The sequence below is a fragment of the Anomaloglossus baeobatrachus genome, chromosome 11, assembly GCF_048569485.1.
Source record: "Anomaloglossus baeobatrachus isolate aAnoBae1 chromosome 11, aAnoBae1.hap1, whole genome shotgun sequence".
Lineage (NCBI taxonomy): Eukaryota > Metazoa > Chordata > Amphibia > Anura > Aromobatidae > Anomaloglossus > Anomaloglossus baeobatrachus.
The window spans coordinates 13712485-13737017 of record NC_134363.1 but is presented as its reverse complement, the minus strand read 5'-3'; the positions used below and the strand labels follow the sequence as shown (position 1 = coordinate 13737017).

At 42.6% G+C, this 24533-nt stretch overlaps 1 protein-coding gene across 1 annotated transcript; it reads right to left on the bottom strand.

The window, feature by feature from the left end:
• Nucleotides 1-8004: 8004 nt before the first annotated feature.
• On the bottom strand, nucleotides 8005-19026 carry LOC142256095 (phospholipase A2 inhibitor 31 kDa subunit-like). Its single transcript, XM_075327617.1, has 5 exons — nucleotides 18827-19026; nucleotides 16135-16248; nucleotides 15900-16049; nucleotides 13518-13670; nucleotides 8005-8333 (listed from the first exon to the last, which is right to left on the bottom strand). The coding sequence occupies exons 1-5, from the start codon at nucleotides 18876-18878 to the stop codon at nucleotides 8221-8223; spliced, it is 582 nt and encodes a 193-aa protein (XP_075183732.1). The 5' UTR covers nucleotides 18879-19026; the 3' UTR covers nucleotides 8005-8220.
• Between the last annotated feature and the right edge of the window lie 5507 nt (nucleotides 19027-24533).

The window sequence follows — 24533 nt, the reverse complement described above, 5'->3', positions numbered from 1 at the left end:
GTTGTTGGGCAGTGTCTTGCCTCTTTGTTGTTGGACAGTGTCTCCCGTCTTTGTTGTGGGGCAGTGTTTCCCCTCTTTGTTGTTGGGCAGTGTCTCACCTCTTTGTTGTTGGGCAGTGTCTCCCCTCTTTTTTGTTGGGCTCTGTCTCTCCCATTTATTGTTGAGCAGTGTCTCCCCTCTTTGTTGTTAAGCAGTATCTCCCCTCTTTGTTGTTGAGCAGTTTCTCCCCTCTTTGTCATTGGGCAGTCTTTCCCCTCTTTGTTGTTGGGCTGTGTCTCTCCTCTTTGTTGTTGGGCAGTGTCTCCCCTCTTTCTTGTTGGGCAGTGTCTCCCTTCTTTGTTGTTGGGCAGTGTCTCACCTCTTTGTTGTTGGACAGTGTCTCCCCTCTTTGTTGTTGGGCAGTGTCTCCCCTCTTTGTTGTTGGGCAGTGTCTCACCTCTATGTTGTTGGACAGTGTCTCCCCTCTTTGTTGTTGGGCAGTGTCTCCCCTCTTTGTTGTTGGGCAGCGTCTCACCTCTTTGTTGTTGGACAGTGTCTCCCCTCTTTGTTGTTGGGCAGTGTCTCACCTCTTTGTTGTTGGGCAGTGTCTCCCTTATGTGTTTTTATGCTGTATCTCCCCTGTTTATTGTTTGGCAGAGTCTCCGCTCTTTATTGTTGAGCAGTGTCACCCCTCTTAGTCATTGGGCAATGTTTCCCAATATGAAGCATATGAAGGGAGGGGATCATGCTCTGCTTCAATATGTCACAGCACATGTTGACTCTCATGGTTCCCTCAAATCAACTGTAGCTCCCCACAGCCAGCAACACTCTTGCAGCCTCAACCATGACACTCCACCACCATGCCTGACTGTAGGCAGGACACACTTGTATTTGTCCTCCTTACCTTTAGCTGCTGCACATGCTGACACCATCTGAACCAAATAAGTGTATCTTGGCCTCATCAGACCACAGGACATGGTTGCAGTAATCCAAGTCCTTAGTCTGTCTTCAGCAAACTGTGGCTTTCTTGTGCATCATCTTTAGAAGCATCCTTCTAGGATGACAGCCATGCAGAAAAATGTAATGCAGTTTACAGCATGTGATCTGAGCACTGATAGGCAGACCACCCACCCCTGCAACCTGTACAGTGTGTGGCGTATGGTCTTAGGACTTAGAGGTGAACCCCCACCCCTGTAACCTCTGCAGTATGCGGTGTATGGTCTGAGAACTGACAGGCAGACCCCCCCCACCACTGTAACTTCTGCAGTGTGTGGCGTTTGGTCTGAGCACTGACAGGCGGACCCCCCACCCCTGTAATATCTGCAGTGTGTGGCGTATGGTCTGAGCACTGACAGGCGGACCCCCCACCCCTGTAACCTCTGCAGTGTGTGGCGTATGGTCTGAGCACTGACAGGCGGACCCCCCACCCCTATCTCCCACCCCTATAACCTCTACAGTAATGCTAGCAGCACTGATACTTCTATTCTGAAAAGACGGCCTTTGATATAACACTGAGCACGTGCACTCAACTACTTTGGTCAATCTGTCTTGTTTAATCACTATATAGTCTTGGCCGCTGTGCTACAGCTCAGGTTCAGGATGCTGGAAATCTTCTTATAGTCTTGGACATCTTCATGTAGAGCATCAATTCTTTTTTTCAGATCCTCAAATAATTCTTTGTCATGAGTAGCAATAGTGAGTCTCCAGTGACTAATATGAGAGTGTGTTTGAGTGATAACACCAAATGTAACACACCTGCCCCTATTCACACCTGACACCTTGTAACACTAATGATAATGAAAAGAAGACAGTTGCACACTGCAATGCTAAGACATGTGGAACAATGAATATGGGAATATAGGCATACATTACTGCTATGAAAAAAATATGCATAAATTGGGATACTTAGCACACAAAAATGGCCAGATTTTATGTGAGCCCAACAGCCAGCGGCAAGGCGACCTCAACAGCCAGCGGCAAGGCGACCTCATGTCTGTTGGGTCCCTATCAAACTCATGACTCTCTTTAGGTTAAAAAAAAAAACTACAATTTTTGGGCAGACAGGGACCTGTAAATGGAGAATTAAAATTGCCTGAAATCATTGAATTGGAAGATTTCTAATTGCTAATCACTGAGGGGGCGTAGTTGGGCTAGGAAGCATGAGGAGGCTTTTCCTTTAGTGATAATCTCCTGCTGATAATACACTGAATGTATTGAATCAGATTCCCTAGAACTTTTCCAGGAGGAGGTATGTGCAGAACAGTGTCTCAAACTGACAGTTTCAGCTTTTCCAAAGTTGTTCCCCATGCTCCCTCTGTTTCACACACTGCTCCCCATAACCCCCCTTTTTTAATTTTATTTATTAATTATTTTTTTATTCAAAGCAAGGCTTCCCATTTCCCCTATTTCATATATAAACCTTCAATACATTTTTGTAACGCAGCGTGCACCCCATGCCCATCTCTTACATAAACAGCCCCCCATTCCCCTCTTCTCATACAGACTGAACCCCATGCCCCTGTTACATAAACTGCCCCCATTCCCCTTTTTTCATACAGACTGCACCCCATGCCTATATGTTACATAAACTGCCCCCCATTCCCCTCTTCTCATACAGACTGCACCCATGCCTATACAGTTAGGTCCAGAAATATTTGGACAGTGACACAATTTTGGCGAGTTGGGCTCTGCATGCCGCCACATTAGATTTGAAATGAAACCTCTACAACAGAATTCAAGTGAAGATTGTAACGTTTAATTTGAAGGTTTGAACAAAAATATCTGATAGAAATTGTAGGAATTGTACACATTTCTTTACAAACACTCCACATTTTAGGAGGTCAAAAGTAATTGGACAAATAAACCAAACCCAAACAAAATATTTTTATTTTCAATATTTTGTTGCGAATCCTTTGGAGGCAATCACTGCCTTAAGTCTGGAACCCATGGACATCACCAAACGCTGGGTTTCCTCCTTCTTAATGCTTTGCCAGGCCTTTACAGCCGCAGCCTTCAGGTCTTGCTTGTTTGTGGGTCTTTCCGTCTTAAGTCTGGATTTGAGCAAGTGAAATGCATGCTCAATTGGGTTAAGATCTGGTGATTGACTTGGTCATTGCAGAATGTTCCACTTTTTTGCACTCATGAACTCCTGGGTAGCTTTGGCTGTATGCTTGGGGTCATTGTCCATCTGTACTATGAAGCGCCGTTCGATCAACTTTGCGGCATCTGGCTGAATCTGGGCTGAAAGTATATCCCGGTACACTTCAGAATTCATCCGGCTACTCTTGTCTGCTGTTATGTCATCAATAAACACAAGTGACCCAGTGCCATTGAAAGCCATGCATGCCCATGCCATCACGTTGCCTCCACCATGTTTTACAGAGGATGTGGTGTGCCTTGGATCATGTGCCGTTCCCTTTCTTCTCCAAACTTTTTTCTTCCCATAATTCTGGTACAGGTTGATCTTTGTCTCATCTGTCCATAGAATACTTTTCCAGAACTGAGCTGGCTTCATGAGGGGTTTTTCAGCAAATTTAACTCTGGCCTGTCTATTTTTGGAATTGATGAATGGTTTGCATCTAGATGTGAACCCTTTGTATTTACTTTCATGGAGTCTTCTCTTTACTGTTGACTTAGAGACAGATACACCTACTTCACTGAGAGTGTTCTGGACTTCAGTTTATGTTGTGAACGGGTTCTTCTTCACCAAAGAAAGTATGCGGCGATCATCCACCACTGTTGTCATCCGTGGACGCCCAGGCCTTTTTGAGTTCCCAAGCTCACCAGTCAATTCCTTTTTTCTCAGAATGTACCCGACTGTTGATTTTGCTACTCCAAGCATGTCTGCTATCTCTCTGATGGATTTTTTCTTTTTTTTTCAGCCTCAGGATGTTCTGCTTCACCTCAATTGAAAGTTCCTTAGACCGCATGTTGTCTGGTCCCAGCAACAGCTTCCAAATGCAAAACCACACACCTGTAATCAACCCCAGACCTTTTAACTACTTCATTGATTACAGGTTAACGAGGGAGACGCCTTCAGAGTTAATTGCAGCCCTTAGAGTCCCTTGTCCAATTACTTTTGGTCCCTTGAAAAAGAGGAGGCTATGCATTACAGAGCTATGATTCCTAAACCCTTTCTCCGATTTGGATGTGAAAACTCTCATATTGCAGCTGGGAGTGTGCACTTTCAGCCCATATTATATATAGAATTGTATTTCTGAACATGTTTTTGTAAACAGCTAAAATAACAAAACTTGTGTCACTGTCCAAATATTTCTGGCCCTGACTGTATGTTACATAAACTGCCCCCCATTCCCCTTTTCTTATACAGACTGCACCCCATGCCCATCTGTTACATAAACTGCCCCCCATTCCCCTTTTTTCATACAGACTGCACCCCATGTCCTTATGTTACATAAACTGCCCCCCATTCCCCTTTTTTCACACAGACTGCACCCCATGCCCCTATGTTACATAAGCTGCTCCCCATTCCCCTCTTCTCATACATACTGCACCCCATGCTCATTTGTTATATAAACGGCCCCCCATTACCCTCTTTTCATACAGACTGCACCCCATGCCCCTATGTTACATAAACTGTCCCCCATTCTCCTTTTCTCATACAGACTGCACCCCATGCCCCTATGTTACATAAACTTCCCCCCATTCCCCTTTTCTCATACAGACTGCACCCCATGTCCCTATGTTACATAAACTGCCCCCCATTCCCCTTTTCTCATACAGACTGCACCCCATTCCCCTATGTTACATAAACTGCCCCCCATTCCCCTTTTCTCATACAGACTGCACCCCGTGCTCACTTGTTATATAAACTGCCCCCCATTCCCCTCTTCTCATACAGACTGCACCCCATGCCCATATGTTACAGAAACTGTCCCCCATTCCCCTTTTCTCATACATACTGCACCCCATTCCCCTATGTTACATAAACTGCCCCCCATTCCCCTTTTCTCATACAGACTGCACCCCATGCCCCTATGTTACATAAACGGCCCCCCATTCCCCTTTTCTCATACAGACTGCACCCCATTCCCCTATGCTACATAAACTGCCCCCCATTCCCCTTTTCTCTTACAGACTGCACCCCATTCCCCTATGTTACATAAACTGCCCCCCATTCCCCTTTTCTCATACAGACTGCACCCCATTCCCCTATGTTACATAAACTGCCCCCCATTCCCCTTTTCTCATACAGACTGCACCCCATTCCCCTATGTTACATAAACTGCCCCCATTCCCCTTTTCTCATACAGACTGCACCCCATTCCCCTATGTTACATAAACTGCCCCCCATTCCCCTTTTCTCATACAGACTGCACCCCATTCCCCTATGTTACATAAACTGCCCCCCATTCCCCTTTTCTCATACAGACTGCACCCCATGCCCCTATGTTACATAAACTGTCCCCCATTCCCCTTTTCGCATACAGACTGCATCCCATTCCCCTATGTTACATAAACTGCCCCCATTCCCCTTTTCTCATACAGACGGCACCCCATGCCCCTATGTTACATAAATTGCCCCCCATTCCCCTTTTCTCATACAGACTGCACCCCATGCCCCTATGTTACATAAATTGCCCCCCATTCCCCTCTTCTCATACAGACGGCACCCCATGCCCCTATGTTACATAAACTGCCCCCCATTCCCCTTTTCTCATACAGACTGCACCCCATTCCCCTATGTTACATAAACTGCCCCCCATTCCCCTTTTCTCATACAGACTGCACCCCATGCCCCTATGTTACATAAACTGCCCCCCATTCCCCTTTTCTCATACAGACTGCACCCCATGCCCCTATGTTACATAAACTGCCCCCCATTCCCCTCTTCTCATACAGACTGCACCCCATGCTCATTTGTTATATAAACTGCCCCCCATTCCCCTCTTCTCATACAGACTGCACCCCATGCCCATCTGTTACATAATCTGCTCCCCATTCCCCTTTTCTCATACAGACTGCACCCCATGCCCATGTGTTACATAAACTGCCCCCCATTCCCCTTTTCTCATACAGACTGCACCCCATTCCCCTATGTTACATAAACTGCCCCCCATTCCCCTTTTCTCATACAGACTGCACCCCATGCCCCTATGTTACATGAACTGCCCCCCATTCCCCTTTTCTCATACAGACTGCACCCCATGCCCCTATGTTACATAAACTGCCCCCATTCCCCTCTTCTTATACAGACGGCACCCCATGCCCCTATGTTACATAAACTGCCCCCCATTCCCATTTTCTCATACAGACTGCACCCCATGCCCCTATGTTACATAAACTGCCCCCCATTCCCCTCTTCTCATACAGACTGCACCCCATTCCCCTATGTTACATAAACTGCCCCCCATTCCCCTTTTCTCATACAGACTGCACCCCATGCCCCTATGTTACATAAACTGCCCCCCATTCCCATTTTCTCATACAGACTGCACCCCATGCCCCTATGTTGCATAAACAGCCCCCCATTCCCCTTTTCTCATACAGACTGCACCCATTCCCCTATGTTACATAAACTGCCCCCCATTCCCCTTTTCTCATACAGAAAATACCTCATTGAGTTCTACTGGAGAATGTCATACGCAAAAATGAAAGGTTTTTTTAGTTCTGTGTAATCTGATATTGTCTTTAAATTTTCCCTTTGAAAGGTGATTTTTCATGTAGACTTTGTAATAATTTTCTAAGCAATCAGTTCTCTCCTCTCCCTCCCTGCAGTGGTCAGGAATTTATGCTCTGCCTATGACATGCATGCTGCTGTACAATGCGCAGCTGCAGCCTCTCCTGTGCCTCTAAGACATTTTATGTGTCACTCCAGCATCTTGATGTTACGGGTGACAGATAGTCATGTGGTTTCTGGCTATAGAAGGTCAAAGCGTTTGGCTGCGCAAAATGCCCCCTGACTTTCCATTGTTCCTGCTGTCAGTATTCATTGGTATAGGTAGCTTTCTTGCTGGATTTATCTCTCTCACTTTTGGATCCAGCAGGAGTTTGCCTCTTACCCAGCTGCTGATCATCAGTCTTCTCTTGGTGCCTAAATACTCCCTTCTTCCCTGGACTGGTGCTGGTGATATTTTCAGTTCATTCTAGCTCAGGTTGCAAGCAGGTGGCTTGCTCTCATCTGTAGTATCATTGCTGAGCTCCTGCCTGAGTTATCTGTGGATAAGTACTTCATGCTTTTTCTCCCCCATGTGCCCTACTCCTGTCTTCCTTTAGCATTTCATGGGGATGACAAAGAGCTGATCCCACCTGTTTCTTATTTAGGGCCCAGCACTAGGCATACCTAGGGTCAGGTATCCGGCTTGGTGCATAGGTGAGGAACCTATCTAGAGAGGTGAGGGACCTTAGGGACCAGCTTTAGGTTTGATCAGGGATCACTCACTATCTCCGCCTTCCCTAGACGCAGGGTTCCCATTCCCTTTTGCTGCTCGCTTAACACTTCCATTCTAGCTTTGGTTGCAAGCAGGTGGCTTGCTCTCATCTGTAGTATCATTGCTGAATTCCTTCCTGAGTTATCTGTGGATAAGTACTTCATGCTTTTTCTCCCCCATGTGTCCTGCTCCTGTCTTCTTTTAGCATATAGTGGGGTTGACGAAGAGCTCATCCCATCCACCTATTTGGGATCCAGCACTAGGGATACCTAGGGTCAGGTATCTGGCTCGGCGCATAGGTGCAAAACCTATCCAGGATGGTGAGGGACCCCAGGGACCATCATTAGGGATATCTAGGGTCAGGGATCTGGTACACGCATAGGTGAAAAAACTATCTAGGATGGTGAGGGACCTCAGGGACCAGCTGTAGGTTTGGTCAGGGGTCACCATCTCCCCCTACCCTAGACACAGGTAAGCTCAGTTTTGGCATTCACCTAATGATAATATTGTGATCAAGCTTTATAGTAAGGCTGTTACCTTTCATTCTAACCTCACCCTTCACTGATGATGAGATCAATCTCTGCATAACAGGTGGTGTCAGCATATTGTGAGGCTCAGTGTAAAAACTGCAAGATTTCAGGAATATTTTGTTCTCTAATATAAATATTGATGAAAATTATAACAATACTTCTCTCTCGAATGGATACTTTTCACCTCTTCTTAGTAGTCTTGACTTTACATATTTAAATCTTGCCATAAAATTGGTGAACAGACAGCACATTCCTTTTTGAAAATATTTTAAAGTTTTCAGATAATCACATCTTAACTGAAATCTTATGATGCATTTTTTCTAACAGATCAGTGTTTCTCTGTATTGTTCCTCCAACCCAATGGCGCTGTCAAAGTTGTTACAGCCATCAGAATTAACACAACCTTGGAGAGAATAGTCCACCACTGATTTATCTGTAGAAAAAAAAACAATGGACATAATTAGGTAAAAGATCTAAATGTAATCTACTGTACATGCTTTAGTTTTGTACATACAGTAAAACTTCTTCAAAGGAAATCTGTCAGCAAGATTTCTCCCCCGCAACTATTTATATGTGCATGTAGCTCACCCCCACAACTATTTATATGCGCATGTAGCTCACCCCCACAACTATTTATATGCGCATGTAGCTCACCCCCGCAACTATTTATATGCGCATGTAGCTCACCCCCGCAACTATTTATATGCGCATGTAGCTCACCCCCCGCAACTATTTATATGTGCATGTAGCTCACCCCCACAACTATTTATATGTGCATGTAGCTCACCCCCACAACTATTTATATGTGCATGTAGCTCACCCCCACAACTATTTATATGTGCATGTAGCTCACCCCCACAACTATTTATATGTGCATGTAGCTCACCCCCGCAACTATTTATATGTGCATGCAGCTCACCCCCACAACTATTTATATGTGCATGTAGCTCATTCCCACAACTATTTATATGTGCATGTAGCTCACCCCCACAACTATTTAATGTGCATGTAGCTCACCCCCGCAACTATTTATATGTGCATGCAGCTCACCCCCACAACTATTTATATGTGCATGTAGCTCATTCCCACAACTATTTATATGTGCATGTAGCTCACCCCCACATCTATTTATATGTGCATGTAGCTCACCCCCACAACTATTTATATGTGCATGTAGCTCACCCCCACAACTATTTATATGTGCATGTAGCTCACCCCCGCAACTATTTATATGTGCATCCAGCTCACCCCCAAAACTATTTATATGTGTATGTAGCGCACCCCCGCAACTATTTATGTGTGCATGTAGCTCCCCCCAACTATTTATATGTGCATGTAGCGCACCCACAAAACTTATATTATGTGCATGTATCTCTTTCAAAGATAAGTCCAGCAATCAGCATTTTAATTGATACAGAAATGAGGCTTGAGGACTATAGTAGATTTGAAGCCTCTGTCACTCCAGCTCTATTCACGGTCCAGCGCTGCTTCCTGCTGCTTCAATGACTGCTCCTTTGCCTGAAGTTACACAGCATAGAGGCTGTAAATGAAGCGGGAGGAGGCAGTGCTGGGTGGGCAATAGAGCTGGAGTGACGGATGTTTCAGATCTACCATAGCTCATAAATTTGCATATCAAATATCATAGTCAGAGAGGAAGAGGCTGGCCATATAAACACAAAAAAGTCTCCAAAAATGCATACAAAAAATAAAAAATGTCATCAATAGCAACCCAAATATGTGTTATTTTTTATATGGTTCTCTGGCTGTAGTATACATTTTTGAACAGGGATAAAACTCATCAAAACAAGCTATGTTTAAACATTTTGAGAAACGAGGAAAAATCCAACATCTTAACAATTGACTTTATTGGTATTCCATAAGATCAGTGTCATGCTGTACAAAGGGCTGGAGAGACGTAGTACAGTGTATTCCCCACTAGGTGGCAGCAGTGTAGTGAAGGAGAGTCAAAGTAACACTGTAGGCTGAAGTACAGCAGAGTAACTTCAGCAGGCAGTTCACAGGCGAACCCCCAGGGGGCAATAGAGTAGTCAAGCAGTCAGGGTCTAGCTGGGAAGTCAATTCAGTGCAGAGGGAAGATCAAGATCAGATCAGAAAACAAATGCTGTGAGATGAAGTAAACAGAGGGGAATACAAAGGGCACAGGGAACAGAAGACAAGACCGGAGGGTGAAGAGACACAAACATGAGAAGGAAGATGAACCAGGATCGGTAAAGAAATGACAAGAGAGGAAAGTCAAGGATTGGGACAGATTGACAAATGGGGGAGGATACAGGTAAGGGCAAGGTAACAAGGAGTCAGATCAAACAGGAAATCTCACCAAAGCCAGTCACAGGCTGCAGAGCAAAACTATAACCAGCACTGGAATGCAGGTGCAGCGCCCAGGTATAGTGTTTCCTGAAACCGGAACGAGACTGATGGGAGTTAATCCCTGACATGAACAGGTCTGGTCTGGGAAACACTGAAGTGAGGAATACCGGTCCTGGATCATGACAATCAGACAGATAAAAACTAGGAAAAGACTAATAATTATAAATGTCCACAAGATAGTGCTAGAGTATCACAATAATATTACACCTGTACTTTACATAATCTATATCATACATGTGTGAGCAGCCATATAAACCATAAAGGGCGAAACGCGCGTCAGGGTAGAGGTACCGAGGACCACAACACCTTATCCTCAGGTAATTACCATAGCTCTGCTTGACTAATGTTATGTTCTTTATGGTTTATATTGCAGCTCACACATGATACAGATTATGTAGAGAATATGCACTACAGGTTTAATATTATTTGTGATAGCCTAGCACCATCTTGTAAGACATTTATCATATTATTCGTTTTTTACAAAGCTTATTACATGTTCTAAATGACTACTATTTAATACAATCTATAAATTGCAATTTTTTTATCCATAATTACAATGTTAATGCATGTCACCTTAATCGAACATTGCACTAGACACCTTATAATTTTATTTTATTTTTCCAATCACCCTTATATATTGATTATTTTCAGCTATAACATTATATATGAGTATATACAAATATTTGTTAGTTAAAAGTATTTATTTATTTATTTTTTCTGTATGCACTAATTTATTGCATTTATTATTTATTATATATATATATATATAAAAGAGGTAAGAGTCCCGGTGCACCACCTACTCCGCGTGTCACTACACGTTCAGCTACTTGAGCCCTGCTGAGCCATGGAGGGGATCATGGTGCAGACTTGCGGTGAAGACCAAGATAAATCCAAAGGAGAAAGAAAGTCGCACTCCAGATGATCCCCATATCACTCCGTCTTTATTGCAGGGGAAACATGAGGGTAAAAGCGGTGGGGAGGGTGAGACAAGCCATACAACGCCGGACATGTCCGGCGTTGTATGGCTTGTCTCACCCTCCCCACCGCCTGTACCCTCATGTTTCCCCTGCAATAAAGACGGAGTGATATGGTGATCATCTGGAGTGCGACTTTCTTTCTCCTTTGGATATATATATATATATATACACATATATATACTAGCTGTACTACCCGGCTGCGCCCGGGTTAATAACTGTTGTTAACAAAATAGGATGTATTAACATTCCCGGGATAGAATGTATAAATATAATATATTAACGCCCGGGATAGTAACTGTCTCTCTGTTTCTCTCCCATTCTCTGTCCGTCTCTCCCTCTGTATATATCTCTCTGTTTCTCTCTCTATCTCTTTGTCTGTCTGTCTCTTTCCCTGTCTGTCTCTGACTGTCTCTGTGTCTTTCTCCGTCTGTCTCAATCTCTTTCCCTGTCTGTCTATCTATCTCTGTCTCTTTCCCTGTCTATCACTTTCCCTGTCTGTCTCTTTCCCTGTCTGTCTCTTTCCCTCTCTTTCCCTGTCTGTCTCTTTCCCTCTTTTCCTCTGTCTCTTTCCCTGTGTCTGTCTCTTTGTCTGTCACTTTACCTGTCTTTGTCTGTCTCTTTCCTTTTCTTTCCCTGTCTGTCTGTCTCTGTTTCTTTGTCTGTGTCTGTCTCTTTCCCTGTCAGTCTGTCTCTTTGTCTGTGTCTGTCTCTTTGTGTCTGTCTCTTACCCTGTCTATGTCTGTTTCTTTCCCTGTCTGTATCTGTCTCTTTCCCTGGCTGCATTGTGACACGCCAACATTCCATATAAGGGCGTGGCTGCGCATTCTTCTGAACTTCTGGCTGCACTGTGGCTCCCAGCTCCATTCGCTTTAATGGAGGCAGGTTTTTTGGTGAATAACTGGAAAGCGCGAGGTTAAAATTTTCCCTCAAAACATAGCCTATGACGCTTTCGGGGTCCAGACGTGTGAGTGTGCAAAATTTTGTGGCTGTAGCTGCGACGGTGTAGATACCAATCCCGGATATACACACATACATACATACATACATACACACATTCAGCTTTATATATTAGATGTACTGTTTGCACTTTATAGGGGAAAATGTTTAATTATTTTATTTTATGTATTTTTTGTGATTTTTTTATGATTTCTTTTAATGTATTTCAATAAAGAATAATTTTTTTATATTGGGTTTGCTCCTTTAATTCAGAGGGTTATACTTTACACCTCTAATTTTTTTATATAATTTTTCATCAAAATGCTGAAAAAAAAAGTGGAATAAAACATGATCAAAAAATCAAATATAAAAAATTTGGTGTCCCTGAAAAGTTCTGCTCTGGTCAGCACAGGCGATCAGACTGTTCAGTGATAAAGTCCCCTAAGAATACTAGGTAAAATCAACAAAAGAAGTAGAAAACAAAAATCAAAAACCTATAAGTTCAAATGACCCCCCTTTCACCCCATTGAAAATAAAACAATAAAAAAAATACACATATTTGGTATCATCGCATTCAGAAATGCCTGACATATCAAAATATAAAACCAATTAATCTGATCAGTACATGGCGTGGCAATAAAAAAATTCCAAACACCAAAATTATGTTTTTTGGTCGCTACAACCTTGCATTAAAGTGCAATAAGAGGTGATGAAAACATTGTATCTCCAAAAAAATGCTTAATTAAAAATGCCATCTCAAGACGCAAAAAAAAAGTGGTCACTGAGACCCAGATCCTGAAAAATGGCGACAAAAGCACAATTGTTTTTTTGGACAGACTTCAGAACTTTTATTAACCCTTTAGGTAAAAGTAAAAGTATACATGTTTGGTATCTACAAACTTGTACCAACATGAGGCATCATAAGGACACATTAGTTTTGCCATATGGTGAACAGGGTGCATAAAAGGCCCCAAAAACTACCATGCAGGTGCACTGTTTTTGCAATTTCACCGAACTTGGAATTTTTTCCCGCTTTCCAGTACACTATTTGGTAAAACTAATGGTTTCCTTCAAAATTACAACTCGTACCGCATAAATCAAGCCCTTATATGGCAATATCGACAAAAAAATTAAAACGTTATGGCTCTTGGAAGAAGGGGAGGAAAAACGAAAAATGAAAAATCGATGGAGGGTGAAGGGGTTAAACAGGCACAATTCGTGCTAGCACCAGTCATGACCACTGCAGCAGTGTCCTCTGTTCTATACTGCAGTAACTTATGTAATATATAGGGTTAAAAAAAATAGACTTTTCTCACCTGGATTCCTCACTTTTCCTCTATATTCGACACATCGGTCCATTGACCCAGTGCAGTTAATAGTCTTGTTGTGACTCTCACACTTCTCCAAAGTCCCTCTACAGAAGGCGGATGGACAGATTTTACCATTTGGGGCAGGGTCTTCTTTCGGAACTGGAGAAATAAAAACAATTATTGCCTTAATAAAAAAGACATTTAGTAATGCCATAGGTTTGTACAAGATTCCAACCTCTGAACATTTTTGCATTCACTGGCAATAAATAGAAATTTACTGAAACAGAATATATTTTCTATTACCGAAACACAGAATATGGAGCTGCACAGTTCTGTCTCTTCTCTATCTTACCAAGTTAAATAGGTTTGCACTAGATTCCAACCTCTGAACATTTCTGCATTCACTGGCAATAAATGGAAATGGTTTGAAACACAGAATATATTCTCTATTACCGAAACACAGCAGATGGAACTGCACAGTTCTGTCTCTTCTCTAGACCTGTAGTTCTATATCCTACTGTGCTAAATAGGTTTGTACTAGATTCCAATTTCTGAATATTTTTGTATTCACTGGCAATAAATGGAAATGGACTGAGACACAGAATACATTTTCTGTTACCGAAACACAGAATATAGAGCTGCACAGTTCTGTCTCTTCTCTATCCTACGAGTTAAATAGGTTTGTACTAGATTCCAACCTCTGATCATTTTTGCATTCACTGGCAATAAATGGAAATGGACTGAAACACAGAATATATTTTCTATTATTGAAACACAGAAGATGGAACTTCACAGTTCTCTCTCTTCTCCAGACCTGTAGTTCTCTATCCTACTGTGTTAAATAGGTTTGTACTAGATTACAACCTCTGAACATTTTTTGCATTTACTGGCAATAAACAGAAATGGACTGAAACACAGAATATATTTTCTATTACCGAAACACAGAATATGGAGCTGCACAGTTCTGCCTTTTCTCTATCCTACCGAGCTAAATAGGTTTGCACTAGATTCCAATCTCTGAACATTTTTTTCATTCACTGGCAATAAATGGAAATGGACTGAAACACAGAATACATTTTCTATTACCGAAACACAGAATATGTAGCTGTGCAGTTCTGTCTCTTCTCTATCCTACTGAGTTAAATAGATTGTACAAGATTCCAACCTCTGATAATTTTTGCATTCACTGGCAATAAATGGAAATGGACTGAAACACAAAATATATTTTCTATTATTGAAACACAGAAGATGGAACTGCACAGTTCTGTCTCTTCTCTTGACCTGCAATTTTCTATCCTACTGTGTTAAATAGGTTTTTACTAGATTCCAATCTCTGAATATTTTTGCATTCACTGGCAATAAACGGAAATGGACTGAAACACAGAATATATTTTCTATTACTGAAACACAGAATATAGAGCTGCACAGTTCTGTCTCTTCTCTATCCTACTGAGTTAAATAGGTTTGTACAAGATTCCAACCTCTGATCATTTTTGCATTCACTGGCAATAAATCGAAATGCCCTGAAACACAAAATATATTTTCTATTATTGAAACACAGAAGATGGAACTGCACAGTTCTGTCTCTTCTCTTGACCTGCAATTTTCTATCCTACTGTGTTAAATAGGTTTTTACTAGATTCCAATCTCTGAATATTTTTGCATTCACTGGCAATAAACGGAAATGGACTGAAACACAGAATATATTTTCTATTACTGAAACACAGAATATAGAGCTACACACACAGTTCTGTCTCTTCTCTATCCTACCAAGTTAAATTGGTTTGCACTAGATTCCAATCTCTAAACATTTTTTCACTAGCTAGCAATAAATGGAAATGGACTGAAACACAGAATACATTTTCTATTACCGAAACACAGAATATGTAGCTGTGCAGTTCTGTCTCTTCTCTATCCTACTGAGTTAAATAGGTTTGTACAAGATTCCAACCTCTGATCATTTTTGCATTCACTGGAAATAAATGGAAATGGACTGAAACACAAAATATATTTTCTATTATTGAAACACAGAAGATGGAACTGCACAGTTCTGTCTCTTCTCTTGACCTGCAATTTTCTATCCTACTGTGTTAAATAGGTTTTTACTAGATTCCAATCTCTGAATATTTTTGCATTCACTGGCAATAAACGGAAATGGACTGAAACACAGAATATATTTTCTATTACTGAAACACAGAATATGTAACTGCACAGTTCTGTCTCTTCTCTAGACCTGTAGTTCTCTATCCTACCGAGTTAAATAGGTTTGCACTAGATTCCAACCTCTGAAAATTGGCATTTGGCAATAAATGAAAATGTATCTACACCATTGGGGTTTTGCTTTTTAGTTATTAATTGGCCCATACTCCTTACCAATGTGACACTTACAATTATATTTATCAGTGTTGCACAAGGGCCCAGAACAGCAATTCAGGTGAAATCGATACTTCACATCTTTATGCGGAATTACAATGCCATTGGATCCACACAAAGTGTCATTGGCGCATCCTTTATATATAGACTTATAAGTGTTTTTGCCTACAAAAAAAACAGTAAAAAGATGTCACAAAACTAGATCTGAGATGGAGCTACTTTAATTTTGGAAGAATTGAGTTGTACCCACCGTTGCAAAAGAATTGGCAGGCGGTCATACATTTACCTCCGATGCATTCAATCTCAGTCTGATTACATGTCGTGGAGTTTGGAGAGTAACAGAAATGACATTTATAGGAAAAGACTGGAAAATAAATGAGACAATACTGTGAGCTCGTCAACTACTTTACATTGATGGCCCACCCTTACAATTGGTCATCAATGTCTGATTGACCGAGGTCCGACACCGGCCATCCTCGATCATCAGCAGTTCCTGGTGCCATGGAAGTAGCAGGTGAAGAGCTTGTCTACCCTTAAGATAGGTCATCAATGTCTAATTAGCCGGGGAACGACATCCGGCATCCCCGACAATCAGCTATTCTTGGTGCCGGTGGTGGGAACAGGTAAAGCACTTGTCCACTACTTGACACTGATGGTCGACCTTTAGGATAGGTCATCAATGTCTGATCGGCCGGGGTCTGACACCCAGCACTCATGACAATCAGTGTTTCTTGGTGATGGTGGTAGCAGCATGTGAAGAGCTTGTCCACTACTTTACATTGATGGTCTACCCTTAGGATAGGTCATCAATGTCTGATCGGCCGGGGTCCACTACTTCGCACCCCCGAAGATCAGTTGGTTGCTGTGCTGGTGGTAACAGTAGGTGAAGAGCTCGTCAACTACTTTACATTGATGGCCCACCCTTACAATCGGTCATCAATGTCTGATTGACCAGGGTCCGACACCGGCCATCCTCGATCATCAGCCGTTCCTGGTGCCATGGAAGTAGCAGGTGAAGAGCTTGTCTACCCTTAAGATAGGTCATCAATGTCTAATTAGCCGGGGAACGACATCCGGCATCCCCGACAATCAGCTATTCTTGGTGCCGGTGGTGGCAACAGGTAAAGCACTTGTCCACTACTTTACATTGATGGTCGACCTTTAGGATAGGTCATCAATGTCTGATCGGCCGGGGTCTGACACCCGGCACTCATGACAATCAGTGTTTCTTGGTGACGGTGGTAGCAGCATGTGAAGAGCTTGTCCACTACTTTACATTGATGGTCTACCCTTAGGATAAGTCATCAATGTCTGATCGGCTGGGGTCCACTACTCCGCACCCCCGAAGATCAGTTGGTTGCTGTGCTGGTGGCAACAGTAGGTGAAGAGCTCATCAACTACAATCCATTGATGGCCCACCCTTACAATCGGTCATCAATGTCTGATTGACCGGGGTCTGACACCGGCCATCCTTGATCATCAGCAGTTCCTGGTGCCACGGAAGTAGCAGGTGAAGAGCTTTTCTACCCTTAAGATAGGTCATCAATGTCTAATTAGCCGGGGAACGACATCCGGCATCCCCGACAATCAGCTATTCTTGGTGCCGGTGGTGGCAACACGTAAAGCACTTGTCCACTACTTTACATTGATGGTCGACCTTTAGGATAGGTCATCAATGTCTGATCGGCCGGGGTCTGACACCTGCCACTCACGACAATCAGCGTTTCTTGGTGACAGTGGTGGCAGCATGTGAAGAGCTTGTCCACTACTTTACATTGATGACCTACCCATAGGATAGGTCATCAATATTTGATCGGCTATGGACCTACACCCAGCACCCCTGACAATTAGCTGTTCTTGCTGCCTCTAGCAGCAGCAGGTGAAAAGCTTGTCCACTACTTTACATTGATTACCTACTCTTACAATAGCTAATCAATGTCTGATGGGCCGTGGACCGACACCCAGCACCCCCAAAGATCAGCTGTTCATGGTGCCACCAGCAGCAGCAGGTGAAGAGCTTTTCCACTACTTTATATTGATGGCCTACCCTTAGAATAGGTCATCAATGTCTGATTGGCTGGGGTGAGATACCTACACCCCAACAATCAGCTGTTCTTGATGCCGGTGAGTGAAGCAGGTTAAGAGCTTGTCCACTACTTTACATTGATGGCCTACGTTCAGGATAGGTCATCAATGTCTGATCGGCCATGGTCCGATACCTGCACCCCCAACAATCAGCTGTTGTAAGTGCCGGTGGCGGAATTAGGCGGCCAGAAATGCTCCTTTCCAGAGATGCCCTGTCAACAAATTAAAATCAATAGGAGGAAGATGTTCAGTACCCGGTCGAGGCCGATATCAGTTGGTGAGGCAGCTCTGTAACTGACTATTTCTGTCCACCTGCTGCCACCGTTGACACCAAGAACATCTGATTGGGGGTGTGTCGGGGGTTGCACCCTAGCCAATCGGTCATTGATAAAGGATTTGCCGTCAATGTAAAAGTAGTGGACAACCTCTTAAAGTCTCTTCATTATGTATGCCACATTTTCCTTGACTTTTATAAGCATGGAGATGCCTTTCTACCACCACTTTTATCTTACAGAAATAACCCTTTAAGAGCTATCAATTAGAAGGATTGCCTCCATTTTTAGAGGTATAAGGGATAAGTATATGCAAAATTATACCTGGTTATAAAAGTGTTGGGTCTATGTGAATGCATCATTGAACGTGTAAGAGATTGGTGTATGAAATATTTCGAGACACACTTAGAAAGGATCAAAAAGTATTTTTTTTCATATGGAAAAATTTCTAATGATATCAAATTTTCCAAAAATGTGCAAAATCTAGAGAAATTTGCTTTTTTTTAGTAGCATAAACCTGTGGGAAATGTGTAGACTAAAGTTGCACTATGTGTATATGCTGTGAAGTGTCTACACAAGTCTTACCCGAGCCGGCAAGAGCAGAGATCATGCAAAGTAAAGCTACCAGGTTCTTCATTGTGGATGATTTCTGCGTCTTCTCGAATTCTCTTCTGCTTGTCCTGTTGTTTGCACACAGGGATCATATAAATACTCTCAGAAAGGTAAAGAAACTATTGTATTATGGGATGGATGAGATCTCTCCGAGAATACCAGGGCACACCACGCATTCCAAGTTTCCATGGTAGGACATTATTCAGGATGACAATGCCGTAATGGCATATAACGAGGCTTTCATTAGAATTTCTGTCAATTTGTTCGCACCCAAAAAGAAAACGGTTGTGTCTTATTTGTTTTTCGTGCAAAATTTAATTAAGTTTTAATTGAGGATACCAGGAAAAGATATTTACCTTCCCCGAGGAATTGTGAGTGGAACGGCTTTTGGTTGTGTGCGCAAGTGTCTTAATTAGAGATGAGCGAACCGGTCGCGGTTCGGCTCGAGGTCGGTTCGCCGAACGGGGGTCCCGTTCGAGTTCGGTTCGTCGAACGTTCGACGAACCAAACTCGAACCTATAGGCTATAATGGGAGGCAATCACAAACACATAAAAATGCATTATAAATGTACACAAACAGTTAATGAACATTGCCATAACACTTACCGGTCCTCGCGATCCCTTCTGCACTCTGTCTCCTGCCGCTATTCCATCCGATGATCGCTGAATCCTCCCGGTGACCAGCACTGCCAGCAGAGATGCAGGACCTATCGTGACGTCAAAATAGCCATGTGACCAGTCACGTGGCTATTATCTCATTGGCTACAGACTGGTCACATGACTATGACGCGTCATGTAGGACCTGCGAGTGCATCTCTCCGGTACACGGTGCACATATGTGTATCGCCGTGTACCGGCGACATGCTCTAGCACACGGTCGACTCCCCGTTCCGTTAGGGACCGGCTGACACAGCCGGTCATTAACGGAGATCACCGTTGCAATAGCAACGCAGTTAGCGGTGACGTTACGGATGAGGAGTGAAGGCTGCACGCTGCTTCCCGATTGTAGTGAGGATTGTAGTGAGGATGAGGTTCCCCAGCCCCAAGTGATGAGCTGGTGAACCTCATCCTCACTACAATCGTCACTACTACTACACTAGTGAGGATTGTAGTGAGGATGAGGTTCCCCAGCCCCAAGTGATGAGCTGGTGAACCTTATCCTCACTACAATCGTCACTACTACTACACTAGAAAGAAAGAAGACAGAAGAGCAGGATCGTGGAGGGGTGACAGGGGGTAATAAAGATGGAGTCTCTAATGTGTCTGTGTATTTATTTCTATTAAAGTATTTTTTCTCTGTGTGGTGTTTTTTTTAACCCTTTATTGGAGATTCTTAATGGCCGGGTCAAACGTGCCTGATATTAAGAATCTCTGGCTTAATACTGGCTAGTAAAACAAAGCCAGTATTAACTCATGATTACCCAACAAGCCACCCGGCTCCAGGGCTGTTGGAAGAGTTGGATACAGCGCCAGATGATGGCGCTTCTATGAGAGCGCCATTTTCTGGGACGGCTGTGGACTGAAATCCGCAGCAGAGGCGCCCAGAAACCTCGGGCTAACCTGTGCTGCGGATTCCAATCCCCAGCTGCCTAGTTGTACCCGGCTGGACACAAAAATGGGGCGAAGCCCACGTCATTTGTTTTTTAATTATTTCATGAAATAAGTGAAATAATTAAAAACCAACAGGCTTCCCTATATTTTTGGTTCCCAGCCGGGTACAAATAGGCAACTGGGGGTTGGAGGCAGCCCATGGCTGCCTGCTGTACCTGGCTAGCATACAAAAATATGGCGAAGCCCACGTCATTTTTTTGGTGGGCAAAAAAATTCTGCATACAGTCCTGAATGCTGAGCCTTGTAGTTCTGCAGCTGCTGTCTGCTCTTCTCCATACAGACAGACAGCAGCTGCAGAACTACAAGGCTCAGCATACTCCATCCAGGACTGTATGCAGAAGTTTTTTGCCCCCTGAAAAAATTATGTGGGCTTCGCCATATTTTTGTATGCTAGCCAGGTACAGCAGGCAGGTACGGCTGCTGCCCCCAACCCCCAGTTGCCTATTTGTACCCGGCTGGGAACCAAAAATAAAGGGAAGCCCTTTTTTTATTATTTCATGAAATAATTAGAAAACAAATGACGTAGGCTTCGCCCCATTCTTGTGTCCAGCCAGGTACAACTAGGCAGCTGGGGATTGGAATCCGCAGCACAGGTTGGCCTGAGCTTTCTGGGCCCCACTGCTGCGAATTGCAGTCTGCAGCCGCCTCAGAAAATGGCATTTTCATAGAAGCGCCATCTTCTGGCGCTGTATCCAACTCTTCCAGCACCTGCCTGCTATACCTGGCTAGCATACAAAAATATGGCGAAGCTCACGTCCTTTTTTTGTAGTTTTTTGGCAAAAAAAATAAAAATGCTTCCCTGGATTTTCCATTGCCAGTGAAGGTAACACCAAGCAGTGGGGGTTAGCAGCCAGTAGCTGCTTGGATTACCCTTAGCTAGCAATACAAAAAATGCAGCGGGAGCCCATATATATTTTTTTTAATTATTTATTTAAATAACTAAAAATAAAATGGGCTTCCCTGTATTTTGATTGCTGGACATGACAGTGCTGTAAAAATAAATCTTTAAAAAAATGACGTAGCGCTGCGCGGTATTTTTGATTCTCAGCGCAGATAAAGCAGACAGCTATGGGTTGCCACCCCATCTGCCTGCCGTTACCTTGGTTGGCAATCAAAATACAGGGAAACCCATTAATTTTTTCTATTTAAAAAATAGTTAAAAAAAAAAATGACGTTGGGTCCCCCCATTTTTGATAGCCAGCTAGGGTAAAGCAGACGGCTGTAGCCTGAAAACCACAGCTGGCAGCTTTACCGTGGTTGGGGATCCAATGTGAAGGTCCCCTTAGGCTCTTTTTTATAATTATTTTATAAATATTAATAATTACACAATAAAAGTAGGGTCCCCCCCAAATTGGATCACCAGCCAAGGTAAAGCGGACAGCTGTGGTCTGGTATTCTCAGGGTGGGAAGGTCCATAATTATTGGGCCTTCACAGCCTAAAAATAGCAGGCCGCAGGCACCCCAGACATGGCGCATTTTTATTCCCTGAGGAAGAAGGCAGTTTGCCTTTGAAACGCGTTGGAATTGACTCAATAAAAATATCTTAAGGAATCTTCAACGGTGTGGTTCATAGCGCGGCTGGAAAACCCGTCTTCTTTCATGCCCGTTTTTTACAACAGCCTAAAAATAGCAGGCCGCAGGCACCCCAGACATGGCGCATCCACTAGATGCGCCAATCCTGGCGCTTCACCCCAGCTCATCCCGTGCCCTGGTGCAATGGCAAACGGGGTAATAAATCGGGTTGATACTAGCTGTAAAGTAACCTGAGATCAAGCCCAGCAGTTTGTGATGTCATGGCGTCTATTAGATACTCAACATCATAAACTGTCAGTACTAACAAAAAAAAAAATCAACAAAAGAAATTTATTTGAAAAAACAGTCCCCAAAACATTTCCTCTTTCACCAATTTATTGTAAGAAAAAAAATGAAGGGGTCCCACGACGACTCTGGACCGTCTAGAATATGGGGGGGAGACACTTAGGGAACGTATCCCCCATTTTCTAGGAGTGCGGACCCTTCATGTGAGGAGTGTGGGTGCAATGAATCTGCACTCACTCTTCTCGGGTCCACAGCAGCAGAGTCCATGTCGTAATGGTTGCTACCAAAGCTGCAATGCCCTGCTCATGAGGTAAGGGCATGCCTAATCAGGAGAACTACTGTAGAGGAAGCTCTGCTCACTGGTATATAGGTGCTCAGAGGTAATAATAGATAAAATTAGTGAGTAACCTCGGCACTCTAAATCTCTCAGACTAAGTCAGTAAGTCACAACGGATAGTAATGCAAAATCACTCTTTATTGGTCCGTATTAAGAAAAAAAAAATTTTCATAAGCATATATGTTTTTGTCCAAAACAAGTTACAAATGACGTTTCGGCCTGAGCCTTCGTCAGATTGGACTTATCTGCATGTAATCATGAAAAATGACAATAATCAGTATCACATAAGAGTGAGAGAACAATAACATAAACTCGAACAATGTAGAGGTACAATTGGGATGCAGCAAAAAAATTGCAACACAGCAAGAAATGAAACACATGATACAAATGTCATAATACAGTACAAGGACAATATAGTAATGACAAATATGGGGTCAGAGTAGACTTAGACAGCTCTGGTACGAAAGAGATGTCAATCATAAAGTAACATGTGCAGTAGGTGAGAGCTACAGTATGCATGGCAGAGCTAATGGGTAGACCGACCATAGAAAAAGAACGGAGAAAAAGTGGAGAAAAAGTGGGGAAAAAATGGAGAAAAAAATGGAGAAAAAGTGGAGAAAAAGTAAAGAAAAAATGGAAAAAAAGTGGAGAAAAAGTGGAGAAAAAGTGAAGAAAAAGTGGAGAAAAAATGGAGAAAAAAATGGAGAAAAAGTGGAGAAAAAGTGGAGAAAAAGTGGAGAAAAAAATGGAGAAAAAGTGGAGAATAAGTGGAGAAAAAGTGGAGAAAAAGTGGAGAAAGTGGAGAAAAAAATGAAGAAAAAGTGGAGAAAAAGTGGAGAAAAAATGAAAAAAAAGTGGAGAAAAAGTGGAGAAAAAGTGGAGAAAAAATGGAGAAAAAGTGGAGAAAAAGTGGAGAAAAAGTGGAGAAAAAAATGGAGAAAAAGTGGAGAAAAAGTGGAGAAAAAGTGGAGAAAAAAATGGAGAAAAAGTGGAGAAAAAGTGGAGAAAAAGTGGAGAAAAAGTGGAGAAAAAGTGGAGAAAAAGTGGAGAAAAAGTGGAGAAAAGGTGGAGAAAAAAATGGAGAAAAAGTGGAGAAAAAGTGGAGAAAAAGTGGAGAAAAAAATGGAGAAAAAGTGGAGAAAAAGAGGAGAAAAAGTGGAGAAAAAGTGGAGAAAAAGTGGAGAAAAAAATGGAGAAAAAGTGGAGAAAAAGTGGAGAAAAGGTGGAGAATAAGTGGAGAAAAAGTGGAGAAAAAGTGGAGAAAAAGTGGAGAAAAAAATGGAGAAAAAGTGGAGAAAAAGAGGAGAAAAAGTGGAGAAAAAAATGGAGAAAAAGTGGAGAAAAAGTGGAGAAAAAGTGGAGAAAAAATGGAGAAAAAGTGGAGAAAAAGTGGAGAAAAGGTGGAGAAAAAGTGGAGAATAAGTGGAGAATAAGTGGAGAAAAAGTGGAGAAAAAGTGGAGAAAAAGTGGAGAAAAAGTGGAGAAAAAGTGGAGAAAAAAATGGAGAAAAAGTGGAGAAAAAAGTGGAGAAAAAGTGGAGAAAAAGTGGAGAAAAAGTGGAGAAAAAAATGAAGAAAAAGTGGAGAAAAAGTGGAGAAAAAGTGGAGAAAAAAATGGAGAAAAAGTGGAGAAAAAGTGGAGAAAAAAATGGAGAAAAAAATGGAGAAAAAGTGGAGAAAAAGTGGAGAAAAAAATGGAGAAAAAGTGGAGAAAAAGTGGAGAAAAAAATGTAGAAAAAGTGGAGAAAAAATGGAGAAAAAGTGGAGAAAAAATGGAGAAAAAGTGGAGAAAAAGTGGAGCACCCTTTGGTGCCTTTCATGTGGCACTAAGGGGTGCTTAGCTTTGTATTTAGCCAAAAAAATGAAAAAAAAAATGACGTAGGGTTCCCCCTAGTTTTGTAGCCAGCTAGGGTAA